Source organism: Annulohypoxylon maeteangense, assembly GCF_022496945.1.
Source record: "Annulohypoxylon maeteangense strain CBS 123835 unplaced genomic scaffold GGS22scaffold_19, whole genome shotgun sequence".
In the NCBI taxonomy this organism is placed as follows: Eukaryota; Fungi; Ascomycota; class Sordariomycetes; order Xylariales; family Hypoxylaceae; genus Annulohypoxylon; species Annulohypoxylon maeteangense.
In genome coordinates this window covers 715,284-730,866 of record NW_025953266.1, presented here as the reverse complement: position 1 = coordinate 730,866, position 15,583 = coordinate 715,284, and the positions used below count along the sequence as shown (strand labels likewise).

General features: G+C 48.9%; 7 protein-coding genes across 7 annotated transcripts; 3 read left to right on the top strand and 4 right to left on the bottom strand.

Annotated features, from left to right (window-relative positions):
- Nucleotides 1-335: 335 nt before the first annotated feature.
- On the bottom strand, nt 336-2,913 carry GGS22DRAFT_172570 (general substrate transporter). The gene is made up of 5 exons (XM_047962785.1): nt 2,225-2,913; nt 2,087-2,163; nt 1,780-2,015; nt 663-1,709; nt 336-598 (listed from the first exon to the last, which is right to left on the bottom strand). Exons 1-5 carry the CDS (start codon nt 2,318-2,320, stop codon nt 459-461), a joined length of 1,596 nt encoding a protein of 531 aa, XP_047815452.1. The 5' UTR covers nt 2,321-2,913; the 3' UTR covers nt 336-458.
- A 729-nt stretch (nt 2,914-3,642) lies between these two features.
- On the top strand, nt 3,643-5,861 carry GGS22DRAFT_60068 (uncharacterized protein). Its single transcript, XM_047967518.1, has 5 exons — nt 3,643-3,813; nt 3,898-4,438; nt 4,522-4,580; nt 4,631-5,346; nt 5,408-5,861. Exons 2-5 carry the CDS (start codon nt 4,169-4,171, stop codon nt 5,737-5,739), a joined length of 1,377 nt encoding a protein of 458 aa, XP_047815451.1. The 5' UTR covers nt 3,643-3,813; nt 3,898-4,168; the 3' UTR covers nt 5,740-5,861.
- GGS22DRAFT_60066 (uncharacterized protein) lies at nt 5,611-7,809 on the bottom strand. The gene has a single exon (XM_047967517.1). The coding sequence runs from the start codon at nt 7,696-7,698 to the stop codon at nt 5,983-5,985; it is 1,716 nt and encodes a 571-aa protein (XP_047815450.1). The 5' UTR covers nt 7,699-7,809; the 3' UTR covers nt 5,611-5,982.
- A 267-nt stretch (nt 7,810-8,076) lies between these two features.
- GGS22DRAFT_172565 (uncharacterized protein) lies at nt 8,077-9,133 on the bottom strand. Its single transcript, XM_047962784.1, has 2 exons — nt 8,990-9,133; nt 8,077-8,808 (listed from the first exon to the last, which is right to left on the bottom strand). The coding sequence occupies exons 1-2, from the start codon at nt 8,990-8,992 to the stop codon at nt 8,386-8,388; spliced, it is 426 nt and encodes a 141-aa protein (XP_047815449.1). The 5' UTR covers nt 8,993-9,133; the 3' UTR covers nt 8,077-8,385.
- A 177-nt stretch (nt 9,134-9,310) lies between these two features.
- GGS22DRAFT_60030 (uncharacterized protein) lies at nt 9,311-10,526 on the top strand. Its single transcript, XM_047967516.1, has 2 exons — nt 9,311-9,891; nt 9,963-10,526. Exons 1-2 carry the CDS (start codon nt 9,459-9,461, stop codon nt 10,136-10,138), a joined length of 609 nt encoding a protein of 202 aa, XP_047815448.1. The 5' UTR covers nt 9,311-9,458; the 3' UTR covers nt 10,139-10,526.
- Nucleotides 10,527-11,558: 1,032 nt separating this feature from the next.
- GGS22DRAFT_181715 (proline dehydrogenase) lies at nt 11,559-12,986 on the top strand (the record flags this gene model as incomplete). The annotated part of the gene is made up of 1 exon (XM_047963888.1): nt 11,559-12,986. One exon carries the CDS (start codon nt 11,559-11,561, stop codon nt 12,984-12,986), a length of 1,428 nt encoding a protein of 475 aa, XP_047815447.1.
- GGS22DRAFT_172562 (uncharacterized protein) lies at nt 12,974-14,416 on the bottom strand. Its single transcript, XM_047962783.1, has 3 exons — nt 14,055-14,416; nt 13,874-13,996; nt 12,974-13,810 (listed from the first exon to the last, which is right to left on the bottom strand). Exons 1-3 carry the CDS (start codon nt 14,244-14,246, stop codon nt 13,496-13,498), a joined length of 630 nt encoding a protein of 209 aa, XP_047815446.1. The 5' UTR covers nt 14,247-14,416; the 3' UTR covers nt 12,974-13,495.
- Between the last annotated feature and the right edge of the window lie 1,167 nt (nt 14,417-15,583).

Here is a 15,583-nt window from a genome sequence, read left to right as displayed (position 1 = left end):
TCATGAGGGTCTAGTCATATACATAGGAGACAAACCGGATGATATGCCTATGATGATACCACAAGAGCTGGAGCAACGCGAAATCATTACTATAATCGATCATGACGAAGAGAGAAACGTGTCAATCAGCCATCTTTAACATGTCATGGATCTCTGTTAACATAAGAGCAAACAGGATGGCCTATGAGTAACGATTAACGTTCTACACCTAGGTAGGCACAGATTCACTACATCCTAATTCACGGCTATTCTATTGTGCTCTCTAGAAAACGGCCCTAGACGCTAGGTTAGAACCATCGCATATGCACAGCATGCGGTAAAAAAGAGATCCAAAGTTCCGAAAGTGCTTGAAATATTGCAGAATCTCACAAATTCTCAGCTAATTATCTAAACCTACAAGAAACTCATACAAGAGCAGCGGGGTATTTTAGTTTTCATATCCTTCATTACTATCCTTTTTACACGCTCCTATTGTCCGACCGGTTAGAATGCTCCTCGATCTCGATCTTAGACACATCATGCTTCGAGCCCTCGGTGACCTCCAGCTTGTGTTGTTCCGCAACACCGAAAAGCTGGTCCATATGCTCGAGGGAAATACCTAGTAAAAGAATGAGTACTTTGATTCACACAATAATAAAAAGGAGATAGAGGAGTAGACATACCTTTAGTCTCAGGAATGAAGAACCAGACAAAGAAGAACATGCTCACGCAGAAGCTGCCGAAGATGAGGTAAGTACCGTACCCGTGCGCTCCGACGGTAGCCAACATATTCGGCACAGCGCGCGCGACGACGAAGTTGAACAGCCACTGCGTAGCAGCGCTAAGCGCGACATTCATAGGTCGTAGACGCGCGGCCGGGATCTCGGAGACTAGGATCCAACATGCGGGACCCCAACCAAACTGGAAGAAAGCAGCGAAGATGAAGATACAGACGAGAGCGAAGTATCCGGCACCAGGCACAGGCTGGCCATCCTGGGGAGGCGAGATGCGCACGTATAGGCCGATGTAGAACATGCAAAAAGCCTGGCCGACAGACGAGACGAGCAGAGATTTACGACGACCAAGGGAGTCAGCCATGAACAGCAAGAAGAGACCGCAGGAGACGACCTTGACGATGCCGTAAACACCGGTGCTGAGGAGCGAGTTCGAGGTACCCGTGATGCCGAGGTTCTTGAAGATCTGCGGGGCGTACACGTTGATGGCGTTGGTGCCGGTCATCTGCTGGCAGACCATAAGCAGAATACTGAGAATGGCGCGCTTGCGGTTAGTAGCGACAGTCCACATCTCCTTCTGTAGGGACCAGAAGCTGGCGTCGCCGACGAGGCGGCGCTCGTAGTCGAGCTGGTCGACGATCTCCTGGAACTCGTCTTGCACGTACGGGTGGTCGGGGCCGAGGTTTCGGATGCGCACGAGCACGGCCTTGGCTTCCTCCCACTTGTCCTTGCGGGCGAGGTAGCGGGGAGATTCGTTGCAAAGGGCCATTAGGCAGAAGAGAAGGAGCGCGGGGAGACCTTGGATGGATAGGGGCACGATGTATTGCTTCGGGCCGCGCAAGTGCACGCTGACGGCGTAGTTGCCCCAGAAGGCTATCATGCCACCGGTGACGATGAACATTTGATACATGCCGGTAAGAAGACCACGGATGGCGCGAGGCGCGTTTTCGGTGACGTAGATAGGGTTGATGACACTAGATGCGCCAACGCCAAGACCTGTGAGAGGTGACGGATTAGCATGTGAAAGGGGTTTGATGCATTCACAGTAAAGTTGGCAAAAGCTTACCAGAGACGAATCGACCAATATACATGGGCTCAAGATGACCAGACGCAGCAGCCTGCATGGCCACACCAGCTAGAGTGAAGAGAGCGGCAACCATCAGGCAAGGCCTGCGACCAAAAGCGTCGGTTAAGGGGTAAGCCGCGAGAGAGCCGACAAAACATCCAGCTTGCAGAACGGAGACGATATTTCCTTGGAGATTAGCTGTCGCGACGTCGTCTTTGCTTCCTAAACCATAGGCTCTGTTGTGAAGGATATGTTAGGATTCAAGCTAAATGAAAAATGACAGTGTCGGCGTGTAGGAAGTACATACTGGATGAATGAGTCGAGGTTGATAACACCGCCAATCACACCGCTATCCCATCCGAAAGACATGGCGCCGAAACAAGCCTAAGTGAGAATAATTGTTAGTATTTCGAGGGAAAATATTACGAGAGCATCTAGGACTTACCGAGCAAGCCAAAAGGTAAACCCTCCATCCGTAGATTTCCTTCGGATCTGTTTTCATCGCGTCATTTTTGACGATATATCTTAATATGGACGACATGATTATCGATTAGCGGGAACGATCCCAAGCCTCTTTTCCCAATATCTGACGTCTCGCGGTGCCTTCAATTCTCTGTCTCCGTCTTAAAAAAAACGAGCGCGGTACCGTCGTCCGAGTATTATTCAGCGATACACGAGAAAGAAAAAGACCAGGAAGGTCGTAAGATGAGCGGCGACACCCTACCTTTAAAGGCATGCATGCTGCGGGTGAGCTGCCGATAGCAGATTTCTCGCCTCACCGCGATACCACGTTGTTTGGGGGTACCGGGATGCGAGAGATCTGGGGGTTGGAATCCCCTCTGGTGGTTCTCGAGATCCATGTCCCGGGGACTGTGATGGGTGGAAAATGCAGGCTGGGTAAATTCCGTATTCTTCCACCAAATAGAATCGCGAGATTGCTTGGTCGAAAGGCTTTGGGCGTCACTTGGCCGAGGTGACCCTGGCTGGACTAGATAGCAATGGCTCTAGCTTGCGTAGGCCCTAGTTTTCTTACCCCATGGGCGGCCAGGGCTAGTTGATCTGGGGACTGGAGTAGGCCGAAGTTGGGGAATTATTCCGTAAATCTGGAGTTTGATATCAACGCTAATTAGATTCACGGAGCGTTTACAGCTTCAATTTTCATAGATTTTTCGGGTTTCTTACGCCGCCTGAAATATCCAAATCTGCATGTCTCGATGTCTCATCGTATCTTCTAGAGTGCTTGTGGATAATAACAACGTAGCATACATAATGTCTTGAAAGATCGAATCACCCACAGACGACAGCTAAAAAGAAGCTGACAGGGTTAGCTTTTGGGGTTGTAGGAGAAGTGGAGATGAGTTTCTGAAGGATGGATCTCAGGACCGAATGCTGGAAGCCGACCAACCAGCCTGGCTGATTGAAGTCGAAGCTCGACCTCCACTACGGAGATGGTCTTCATTTTAGGCTCAATGCGGGGGAGACGAACCAGGACATACCATGGCTAGGTAGCTTACCTAGGACAGTCGCTTATTTTAGTCTTCGCATTTGAAATGATGAAGCAGAATAGTGAATTTTCGTGTTGGGTTCTTGACGTGGGATATGTCACCAACACGAAATAATGAAGTATCATAAGCTTATACAAGCGCACCACTCATAAAATGAATATTAAAGATGACCGTCTATAGAGTAAGAGGCGAACATGGTTTAAGTTGGCTCTATATTCTAAATAGGGGTAACACTCAGGGGTTGCCACTCACGTTACACGGCATTCAACAGGCAATTAACGTACCGTAATCGTATAGTTATATGTACATTAATTTTGAAGTAGAAAAAAGTCAACAGATATAAAAATTCAAGCAAGAACTTGAACTGACAATAAAAGGAAACATTTCGTCATAAACCCATCAGTTGTGGGGTTATAGCTCGTATCCTATAGGTCTTTTCGGCCTTCACTACGACTCGAGCTTCTACTCGGGTGATACTACACCGGCGCTTCATCCTCCAAAGAATACATAGTCGAAGACAAACTCCATCGTACGAGAGCCTCCATACAATTGATTAAGAAAAAAGATAGGCAAGCTATAGCAACAATTGAATCTAAAACTTACGGGTATCTAGCTGCACGCAATCTATTGTGACACCATCGCGACCCGTTCGAATCCGTTCTAGAAGTCGCATCGTCGCATCCGCCGCCAGATCCTCGTAGCTGCATTGCATTTAGCCTCCCACACCCACCACTCTTCTACCGGCGCATCACATCTCATCTAGTTTCATATCCCTTCATCCTATAACCAACCTCGGTCATCTGAGGCTCCTATCCTACTGTATCTCTCATCAATTTCTCAAAAAGGCACCTACCTATCATTTCACACCTACAAACGAGATCGAAATGACGTTACCAGAACCCTCGGTATCTGTTCTTGGCCTGGACCCGACACACCGGAACTGCGTGCTGAACGGGAACGCGTTCCAGCAGGACGCCATCCAATCGTATAACGGATGGCAGTACGCCTGTTTCTACAGCCAGCTGTCGGCGGATAGCGCCAAGGAGCCGCTGTATATCCACCTCTCGCGCAGGAAGCTGCCGGAGGGGAAGTGGGAGACGTTCGTGTTCGACGACTACCCGCAGACGACGGATGATGGGCATAATACAGTCCAGGTAATATAGGACTCAAACCTTTTTTCATTTTTATTTTTATTTTTTCTGAAAAAAAGGAAAGTAGAAGCTGAGTGTGTACTAAGCTCGGTATCTGTCCTGGCGACGGCACAATCCACCTCTCATACGACCACCACTGCGACATGTAAGCCACCCCCATCAATCACCCTCAAACTCCATACTCACCAACCCCAGAGTCCGCTACCGCCACTCCCACCCCAACATCGCCAAAACGCCCGAATCGCACACATGGACCAAATCCCTCTTCACCCCGCACCTACGACGTCTCCCGGGTCTCTCCGCCTCCGAAGACGCGTTATTCAGCTACATAACCTACCCACGTTTCGTCCAGCTCGATTCCTCTCTCCTCTTCACCTGGCGAACCGGGAAAGCCGGACTAGGAGACGACCACGTAGCCGTATACACCTCCCCCTCCCCCACCTCATCTACAACAAATTACGGCTACAAAATCCTAGGCACGAACCTCAAAGGCGTACAAAACAACCCCTACATCCACGGGCTAGACCACCGCTCCGGCCGTCTGCACGCGACCTGGGTATACCGGGGCTTCGTGCACTACACGGGGTGGGACGACCCCAACGACACGCAGCACAAGCAGCAAGCAGGCCCGAACTCAGGAGCCAACAACCACGACATCTGCTACGCGTACTCGGACGACGGGGGCAGTGTATGGCGGAACGGAGCGGGAGTCGTGGTCGCGGATTTAGCGAAAGGGGATGAGGGCGTAAGACCCGATGCGCCGGGCATCGTAGCGTTTGAGATCCCGAAGGGGAGCGGGCTGGCGAATCAGGAGGCGCAGGCTGTGGATGGGGAGGGGGGTGTGCATGTTTTGAATCGCGACGCGTTGGAGGGTGGGATGCGCTGGAAGCATTATTATCGGGCGCCTGATGGTAAGTTTTCTCTTTTGCTTTTGCTTTTGCTAGTAGATGGTGGAGCTAATTATGGGAATAGGGACCTGGACTCAACGCGCTCTTCCGCACGTAAATGGTGTGCAGGGAGGGAAGCGAGGACGGTTGGCTGTGAGTAAAGACGACGACTTATATCTCATTCTGCCGGACCATGCGGCGTCTACCTTGACGATCCTGAAGGCCTCGAAGAAATCTAATTACTCCGATTATGAGGTCGTGTGGCGGGAAGATGGGTTCCCGCCGACGGAGCCATTGGTCGATACCACGAGGTTGCAGTATGATAATATATTGTCTGTGTTCACGCGATCTAGCAACGGGTCAGATTTAGACTCTCACGCCCAGGTCGATGTCGTGGTTCTCGATTTTAAGTTATAAAAGTGCTGTAAAATTGCATATATGTATCAAGTTAATAAAAGCTGTCAAATATTTCATCTTCATCAAATAATATCGCATAGATCGTATGAGATATATCAAGATTGCGAAAACGCTGCGTATAATAATGTTTGAGCTCTAATTAACAATCCGTTGGGATCCTAGTCTATACTTCATATTAGTACAAGTATTCGTGATTCGTGACACTTCCGTGCTGTAAGTCTGCCGCAGGTCGTACAAGGGAACCTATCCCTTCTTAGTATCGCCGTTGCTGACGGGAGCGGGTTTCTCGTCGGGGATCTCGTCGATGTGCTCGCTAATTTCGATCTTGGGCACAGAAACCTTCGGTCGCTTCTCGAAATCGAAACCCGCAGCAGCGGCCACCTGTAAGATGCCGTAAAGCACAAGCACGACGACGGCGATGAGATCGATTATATGGACGAACCACCAGGGATACTGGGTGCCCAAAGCGCAATTCGCAAACTCGAACCTCCACTCCCAGTCGTTTTCGTCAAACCACACACTAAGCAATCCGGCATTGCCTCCGAATCCACCCATCATACTCCGGACAGTGATCTCCCTCAATCCTGGAATGTCCGGGTTTCCGAGATATTTGTCAGTCTTCGCAGTCTCCCATAAAGTATTTTTCCATTGCCGCTCCTCGCCCTCCGTTTGATTGATGTAATGATACGTATCGCAGCCCTCGTGATCGTGCCCATTCAAAACAACACCCCTCCGACCTCTACCCTGTCCTGGTGCACTAGGGTCACCGTTCAATCCAAAGATACCTTCTAGAAACCCACGGGATGCGTCGGCCGAGAGTTGATTCTGTTCCTTGACGCCACCACCAGAGTGAAAACTAAAATAGGGAGCATCGACGCAGATTCCTTCGGGTTTGTATAATGGAATGTGTGTTAGAACCACCGTGAAATGCCCCGCAAATTCGACAGCGGAGGCAGTGTTGATAACGTCATTCACAAAGGTATACGTCTTGTCCTGGAGACTTTGGTCGAAGGCCGGAGTATCAAGGTTCATGTTATTGACATTAACGATTCGAAGCTCAGGGGGCAAACGATCGGAGTCTGGGTTGCTTTCAGGATCGTATATAGTCGCGTTCGTCGCTGGATCGGAAATAGGAAGTTCGAATCGTAACTCATAGGCTGCTTTGCCAAACGCACGTTCGAATCGTTCTAGTCGCTCGAAAGTCAAGTCGCCCGCATATCCAATATCGTGGTTACCTGCGACGTTAATGATCCTACGCCGCCAAGCCGCCGCGTTTTCGTCCTCGACGCCGAGTAACCCAGCCAGTTCGTATTCCTCCGCAGGGTACGCCGCAACCTCGTCGGGGACACGTTCACCCCCTTTGAACGAACGGTTCCAGAATCTCGAACTTCTCCGGTTGAATTCAGGAGCTCGGATCCATTGGCTTCCTAGCAAATCACCGAGCACGGTGACATGGGTGGGTTTGGCCCACCATTGTAGCGTTCGATAAATATGGGCGAGGTAGAAGTCGTTTCCGAATAAATCTATGCGTTTGCGTATCGACTCGGCCGTATCGAAAAGATCGTCGAAAAATACATCTACAAGATCATGAACAACCTGTCGCAGACGTCTACGTAGAGACGGTTGGTCGGTCTTGTAAGTAAGGTGGCGGATAGCCCAGGTCAGGTGAGGGAATGATTCGCGGTTGTAATTCCTGATAGATGTGTCGCCTTCGAGCTGTGGATCGCCGAGTGCTAGGAGTCGGAACGGAGCTGCACTTTTCGACGGGGCAACATGCTGTCGCAGCGTATGTTGAAAGGCGGTAGCAGAGCTCTCAGGTTCGGTCTTGCCAGCCTCTTGTGGCGGAAGCGGAAACGCACATCCTAGAAAAACTGGATAAAGATATAAATAAACAGTTGAAGCTATGCAGAGCGGGATAAGGACTCGCAAAACATTGCGAAGAATAGTCGCAGGGGACATGTAGACGACGGCATGTGGCCAAAGCCGTTAGGTAATAACGAATGGTACCTAAAACTGGCACTTAAAAAAGAAAAAAAGAAAGCATTGGGAGCGTTTGGAGCATCGTCGTTTGTGTACGAAATAAGAAACAAGTTTTTGGAATCCTTGTGTCTTACTGGAAGAGCTACTCGGAAAATAGGGGTTCGATAGGGGGTTCCACTAGGGCCGCTCCACTAAATAGAAGCGTCGGCTCTCGGACTTTACAGCGGGCTTGGGTCCCTGTATCGTATCACATGCAGGCATTAGAAATCACTAAATTTAGCGATACGAATTGGCATATGATTTACAGATCTGTATCCAAATCATCCATCATTTATCTAAATTTCTGAAGTTTGATAGGGGCTTTGTTTTTTGTTGTATTCTTTGATCTTTTCCCGACGTTACTAGAATTGTAGTAACTTAGGTCAAATGATATGATGAGCTACCCACATAGATACTGGGTATTTAGGTATCTAGGTAGGTACATCATGGTGTATCATGAGACATGGCGGTCTTCTCATCTTATAGTATTCTCGTCTAGCTTTCTTCAATATATAAAAGCCCAACATATTTCAAAATCGCTACTCGAAGTCATCGTAATCATCCATCAAATCCCATCACTACCAGCATCAATCGAATGTTAAAATGTGACCACTACAGATACGTTCGTTACTCTTCAACAGGAACATCCTCGAGGTCCGGGACGTCGACTTGGAATTCGGGCTCGTATTCCGAGTCTGCATCTGAGGGTTTGAAAGTGAATGCCACAACGTTGTTGTTTGCAAGGCCAATATCGACTGGAGTTTGCGTTTTCGCGGAATCAAGAGTATCCCAGCCTTGACTAAAATCGTTTGCTACCTTGGGTAGAGCAAACTCGATTTGCTCAGGGTCATCAGGAAGCTCGATCTTCGACTCTCCTCTCTCCAGCGAAAAAGATGTTAATCCCTTAGGATAGCGCTCCGTCAAGATTTCCAACAACTCTTCTGCTACGTCGATAAGAGGTTTCATCGGGTCAACGAATAGGAAAATGGTGTGGATGCCGTACTTGAGGCTGATCGATATATCCACGTCTTTCAACTCATTTCGTCTAACCTATACGTGGGTTAGCGATGTCGGACGCTACAATTAGGTATGAAGTGGTCGTAGATGATATCCTATATGTAATATGTATGCGCCGCCGAGACGGGTGTTCGCATGAAAATGTGCATCGACCCGTTTAGGCTAGAGACCCAAATCCTTAACACAAATTTATCGAATGTAATGAATTCCTTACCATCTTCAATTACCAACCGATGAACGGCGACACTCTTCCTCTAGAGAGATGTATAGATAGTATTATTCGATGTTCCAAGATTCTTGTTCGATTCTATGTAAAATGAGTTTGATAAGACGCGATTCGTACCTATTTGGAGAGATACAAGGATGGAGCTTCCTAGATAATCGTAACCGAATAGACGCGGCGGCACGTGGTCGCGTAAAGTGCCTGCATCAATGTGCTATCTGAAAACTCCGCATTATGTAAGAAAGTGGTCAAAGCTTTGAAGCTTTCGGGTTTTGCTCAGCAGAGCTGGCAGGTACAACTATCAATTGTAATTTTATGGATTTTACATACATCATTCAACATTCTACCGAAGCTTAATTGAATAGTTCAATTTATCCGCTCTCCCTTATCACAAAGTTTTCTGAGATTATAAAGAAACTCATCTTTGCGACAGCTCGCAAAGGCTATAGCGCAATTAGAGATGGCAAACTCTGACGAGGATGTTAGACACGCATGGACTCCCACCCGCGAGGAATATACTCAGATATGGAATGAGTCCCGCTTGTCTATCCCGCCCTTCTTACGCATACCAGCTGCTGCCATGACAGCTTTTGGTGTGGGCATGACATTAGGTCTTGCGCATGGCAGTAAGACGGTGGGTTTACGTTTTAGAGCCGAAAATGCTCATCGGCTTCCTAGGTCTACCACTGGATGGTACCTTTATCATAAGAGCAAGAATTATCACTTAGCATTAGGTGGGCTGAAGGAAGGCTTGAAAGTCGGAGCAAGGCTTAGCATTTTAAGCACTGCTATGTTTTGCGCCGAGAACCTGTTTGATGTTTATCGAGGAACCAAGGATCTTTTCAGTACTGTCATGGCCAGTCTAGCCGTAGCTGGTGGCTTCAGTTTTTGGAGTATGTTCCCTCAGTTTTTATTATAATCATTTCTATTGTCATCATCACAAGTCTAATCACTCCCGATGTAGATCGTTTTTCGGCTGCCGAGACTGCAAGGACTGCTAGGAAAGGCTTGAAATTTGGGCTTGCATACGGTGCCGTTCAAGACCTGCTATCCCTTGCTAAAGGCCGGCCTGTCGGATACGTCGAGTTTATCCGAAGACATGTTGGAAAAGCCACTCAACTTGACGAGAAAACGACATGAGCACATAATATCGGCCTTATGAGCTAGAAGGAACCGAGAACTCGTCCAAATCCGTTTAATGCCGAATGATGTTTAGGGAAGTCTATGTTTTCATGCGGCCTTATCTCAAGCGGTTTACCTGCAACTACTGTACTCCGCATGGGACTTCCGCATTAACCGCGCCGGGCAATTCGACGTACAGAAAACCTTAGAACCTTGAAAATTGCGGGGTTTTACGATATGACAGAAACCTCGAAAGCCTCGCGAAAATATCCGCAACAAATTCCAACGGAATTTGGTATTCACAAGATATAATCACAAGATATATTCGAAAATTAACCATCGGGGCACGTGGCTTACATACGAAAAGTTACGTTATAGATTACTCAATAGCCCATTATTTTGAATTAGCGCTTTCGGCCATCATCGCATCAAGTTTGCAAGGAACCTTGAACAGTGCGCGCCACGACCGAGCATTCGGCTTGGCCCTGGATACCCCACGTTTTGATCAGAGGCCTCGAACCGCTCAGAATTTTATAATTTACGCGCGGCTTATTCTTGCTATATTCGGTTATCCATTGGAAGCCGGACTGACCGGACCGGACTTTGATTAGAGCCTACCTTAGGTAGAGAACCAATACGGTGCAAGGGGTACTGCTCGGTCGACTGAGCGCGCTAACCTTAAGCTATTGCTCACTCTTTCGGGTCTCGCCATGCCGCTACCCTGCGGCTTTGTCTCTGATTGGACAATGGCACCATTTTATTACCTCTTTACACCACGGCTACTTGCGGCATACTCACACTCGATGGGTCCACGTGATCACCGATGATAAGAGCTCCCGGTGGATTGGACCTGCAGTATCGCTATGAACATTGAGTCGTGATTGGAATATCGGACTTTCGTGGTGGACGGTTCGCCATACTCGACGCGGTTCTGATGCCGTACGATGCGCCCCTGTCGGCATTCATCATAGCTGTGCAGCTGAGGCCGTTGCGATTCCGGAGATAAAGATGCCAGTTAGGATAATCAACAATAGAAGCCCTCGATAGCTAAAAGTATAGTCTCCCACTCCGTACTTATACTTAGACCTCCCATTGTCCCTTACTGTTGACTATATTTCTCATCTATCTGAGCACTTTCCTATCCGTTCCTATATCCCATATCCCGCATCTCACCTTCCCTACACTCTACACCCTATACCTTTCCATATCACATCTTAGTCGCACCTTACCTACATACTAAATACCTATCCAACTTATCAACCTATCGGTATCGTTAGTACCATTGCGGTACCGCAAAACACTAACAATGGTACAAGCACTGGCGTTAAGCAGGTCGTCCCTGCTACCAGGTTCTCTAGCTACGATAAGGCACTCACAATGCGGCCTTTATCCCATAGGCCGTTATGGCACCAACCAAAACCTAAGGGTACTTACAAGAATGGTAGCTACGTCAACGAGGAGAAGACACATACACTCATCCACAACAAGACCATCGCCTCCCGCAGACCAACCTACATTATCTTCAATAACATCAGTAAATCATCTTCCCACACAAATCACAAGAGAATCGCCCCCGATGGTTCAGCCGGCGCCTCTATCCGTTCTTCCTTTGTCAACGGTGCTACGTAATTTGGCCACCACTAGCATATCATCTTCGCGGGTCTTACTACCTCCTTCCTTAGCCATCATGAACGTCCTTGCCCATTCCAATCGAGCAGTCTTCAACCCAGATAAGAATCCTCTACTACGTTGGTTCCTCAAGAAGACATTTTACGCCCAGTTTTGCGCCGGCGAGAACGCAGCTGAGGTTCGTCATACCGTTGACGGCCTGAATAAAATCGGCTTTACCGGCGTTATCTTGGGTTATGCCCGTGAGATCGTCCTCACCGAAACGCAGACACAGAACCTCTCGGCGTGTGACTCAGGTCCTGTAGCTGATGAATGTGTACGCAACGAAATCGGCCCCTGGGCTACCGGCACCTTAGAAACGGTACGGCTCGCACGACCCACTGATTTCGTGGCTTTGAAGTTCAGTGGCGCAGGACGCCAAGCACTATACGCCCTGAAGAACCGTCTTCCACCTCCAAAAGAGTTGCGAAAGGCCATCGATGAGATTTGCAACCTAGCTGCCGAGAGGGATGTCCCGCTACTCTTCGACGCCGAGCAGACGGCGGTCCAGGCCGGCATCGACGACTGGACTCTAGAATATCAACGCAAGTACAACAAAACACCCGGCCACGCCATCATCTACGGCACATACCAAACCTACCTAAAATCGACGCCCTCAACCCTCGCCTCACACCTCGCCGCTGCATCTAAGGAAGGATTCACATTAGGCATCAAACTCGTGCGCGGCGCCTACCTGGGCGCGGACCCTCGCCATATCATCCACGACACCAAGGCCGACACAGACGCAGCGTACAACGGAATCGTAGAAAGCCTCATATGCCGAACCTGGAACTCCGTGCTACAGACACCCAAGCCCAGCACGCCCTTCCCGCACGTCAGCATCCTCCTCGGCTCGCACAACCTCGAGTCCGTGCGGAAGGCGCGCGCGATCAGGGACAGTCCGTCCGCGGACCGCAACACGGAACTCGCGATCGCGCAACTGCAGGGCATGGCGGACGAAGTCAGCTGCGAGCTCGTGTGCGCGTCGAAGGGTTGCGAGGGGTTCGTGAAGGAGAAAGGGGATGTGCCGAAGGCGTATAAGTATATTGTCTGGGGCACCACGGGCGAGTGTATGAAGTATCTCCTTAGACGCGCGCATGAGAATCGGGATGCGGTTGCGAGGACCAAGAGTGGACGCGATGCTATGTGGGCGGAGGTTAAGAGGAGGGTTGGGAGGGGGTTGGGGTTTGCTGGGTGAGGTGGGTGAAGTAAGATGGGGAGAGGTGAAGGGAAAGGAAGGGGAGGTGATAGGTACGAGGGAGATTGATGATGCGACGGGATGGGAAAGGGAGATGGGGACTACGGATTAATACCCTGATATACGCGTGCTATTGGGGGTTTTGCACTGCGTGAGAGCTATGAGTTATGATATGAACTACTTATAATTACGCGGATTCCTTACCTATGCTATACTTCAAGTATGTAGCTAAAGAGGAATACTCGCTGTATATGTTTCTTATATTAAGAATGAAAAAAAAGTTGAATATAATTGAGCTCTATGGCTGGGATTAGCTGTCGCTTACCTACCTGCCATTTCTTTTTATGCTTTTGCGTCGCCCGTATCTCGCATCTCACATTCATCGACAGCCTTCGTATCCCTCGTATATGTCATTCGTATTTCTTATTCATTTCGCCTTCTTTATCACATACCTAAGTAACCTTAATTCCTTTAAATCCTTCCTAAATGCCAAGAAAACCAAGAAGCCATCACAGCCCCCTCAACGCCATTCCCTCTAACACCAAAACCTCCATCTCCCCCCGCTTTAGAGCCTCGTCTTTAACCGAGTCAAGCCAGTTCACGCCGTTTAGCTTGTAGTACTTACGCACCTTACCCCAGTCCGTGAGCGACGACTGCAGGGCCTCGTCTGTGAGGGGGGTGGGGGTGCCCTGGACGTGGGCGAGTAGGTGTTGTTGTATAGAGGTGGGGGTGAGGGTGGAGGAGGATGGGGTGATGAGGACTTTGATGATTATTAGGGCGTTCGTGGTGGCGGTTATTCCGAATCGCCGGTAGGCTTCGGAGATCTTTGGGGGCGTGTGTTAGTGTATAAACATGACGTGCGAGGGAATGAGTTATGAGACACCCACGTTGTTGTTTGGGCTTAGTGAACACACGATCTCAGAGTGGATGTTGGGCGTTTTCATGGTCCCGCTCATCTGGATTGTTATGGCCTTGTACACTGCGGCTAGGATCTGGAAGCGTGAGACTACCTGGCACACTGATGAGTTTGGGCTCATGGGAAAACTTGGGGGTTTGTGGGGAATGTACGGATGTGGCGTCGATGAAAGCGTACTCGAATTCGGAGTTCCGACTTAGTAGCTGCTTTTGTAAGAAATCGGCGTTGGTGACATTCTTGAAGAGACCGATGTGAACTGTGTGTGTTGACGGGACGTGTTCTAAGTGAATTGTCTCTAAGATTTCTGACGATTGTATCGCCTCGCCCTCGTCGGGAGATGCCATGGCTAGATGATCGGCTCTTTGAATTCACTAGTGAAGTTGTCTAATATCTCGGCGATGGGCTATATTGATTACAGTTAAGCACAAATCTATTGGTCGTTCTATGTCGCAAAGTATCGAGAGGGATGTTGATGGTTTCACTGAAGATTGATAGTGGGATGAATGGATTCAAGATTCTAGTGGGGTATAGAGGGGCACGACAGGCAGCTGGCTATCAGCGGCTATCAGCTGTTAGTCATAATTTCATCATTCCCTATAATAGTGGAACCCCCCAAGAAATCCCCTTGAATTCAGGGGTCCTATTCAGCGTAACCTTAGCCCTGGAGATCATACTAAAGATTCCTACGGCGTACAGAATCAAACGCCATTAATCATCGCGGAAGTATGGGATCCCATGTTTTGTCCTCTCTTCAGATAAATTAAGGGACGACTTGTTAGTTGTACAGCGTACAGTTCATATGCAGGACAGACCCAATTGTTTGGTTCACCCGCGTCTTCATTAAGATCTTTAAGCCACCACATCCGCTGTTCCCGCAATCTTTATCGTTGTACACATCCATCAATTTATGTGAGTAACTCTATCTAATAGCCTAGTTGTGTAGGGCTACGTGCGGAGCCGGCGGATCTCGCGATGGGCTGGTCGAGCTGGATGGGTAGGTAAACTTTGGAACTCGTATTGCTGCGCCAGCTTTGTTGCTACGTAACTAACACAGCCGGAGTATATTTATTACCTTATATACGAGTAGGCAATACTATATTAAGAAAAAAAGAAAAGGGGTAGAAGGATACTCTGTAGAATTGGGGGTGTGACATTGCCGTACGAAATATACTCAGTCCTATCACTCCCGCACATGTGCATACATGTCATATGTTGTCTGCCGTCATAGGCTGTTTTGAGTTCTTATTCTGTCGTGCACTTGCATCGGCTCCATCGTTTCTACATACTCTATTCATCCTTTTCCATCCTTCTAGAAACCCCATCATGCCCATCACGACCAGGGTGCCTCATATCATTAGCAAATCGGCCGGGTCCACGGGCGGTCTAGGTCGAGATTTCGTCCGCCAAGCCACCGTCGACAAGGCTTGCCCTAGCCATGCCCTAGCCAGCCCCTAGCAAGCCTAGCTTTTGAAGACTGGGCGATGGATTCCTAGCACCTACATCAAAGGACCCTAACAGCACTTGAGGTAGCCATGCTAGTTTAGTTGCATGGCTTAGGTAAGTGTGAGTTGTTTCGAATGTTTCCATTCTTCAAGTCTGCGGACTATCATTATGCGACTTTGCTTCATGGCTGCCAGGTCGGTATACCTATCCTGGGTATGTTTTGGTTTGGGTTGGTTTG

Coding starts and splice junctions, on each gene's coding strand:
- GGS22DRAFT_60068 (XM_047967518.1), top strand. CDS start 4,169: ATGACGTTACCAGAACCCTCGGTATCTGTTCTTGGCCTGGACCCGACA. Junction 4,439..4,521: donor ATGGGCATAATACAGTCCAG/GTAATATAGGAC, acceptor GTGTGTACTAAG/CTCGGTATCTGTCCTGGCGA. Junction 5,347..5,407: donor TTATTATCGGGCGCCTGATG/GTAAGTTTTCTC, acceptor TTATGGGAATAG/GGACCTGGACTCAACGCGCT.
- GGS22DRAFT_60066 (XM_047967517.1), bottom strand. CDS start 7,698: ATGTCCCCTGCGACTATTCTTCGCAATGTTTTGCGAGTCCTTATCCCG.
- GGS22DRAFT_172570 (XM_047962785.1), bottom strand. CDS start 2,320: ATGTCGTCCATATTAAGATATATCGTCAAAAATGACGCGATGAAAACA. Junction 1,710..1,779: donor TATTGGTCGATTCGTCTCTG/GTAAGCTTTTGC, acceptor CACCTCTCACAG/GTCTTGGCGTTGGCGCATCT. Junction 599..662: donor CTTCATTCCTGAGACTAAAG/GTATGTCTACTC, acceptor TTCTTTTACTAG/GTATTTCCCTCGAGCATATG.
- GGS22DRAFT_172562 (XM_047962783.1), bottom strand. CDS start 14,246: ATGGCATCTCCCGACGAGGGCGAGGCGATACAATCGTCAGAAATCTTA. Junction 13,997..14,054: donor CTTTCATCGACGCCACATCC/GTACATTCCCCA, acceptor TCAGTGTGCCAG/GTAGTCTCACGCTTCCAGAT. Junction 13,811..13,873: donor CACTAAGCCCAAACAACAAC/GTGGGTGTCTCA, acceptor ACGCCCCCAAAG/ATCTCCGAAGCCTACCGGCG.
- GGS22DRAFT_60030 (XM_047967516.1), top strand. CDS start 9,459: ATGGCAAACTCTGACGAGGATGTTAGACACGCATGGACTCCCACCCGC. Junction 9,892..9,962: donor TGGTGGCTTCAGTTTTTGGA/GTATGTTCCCTC, acceptor CTCCCGATGTAG/ATCGTTTTTCGGCTGCCGAG.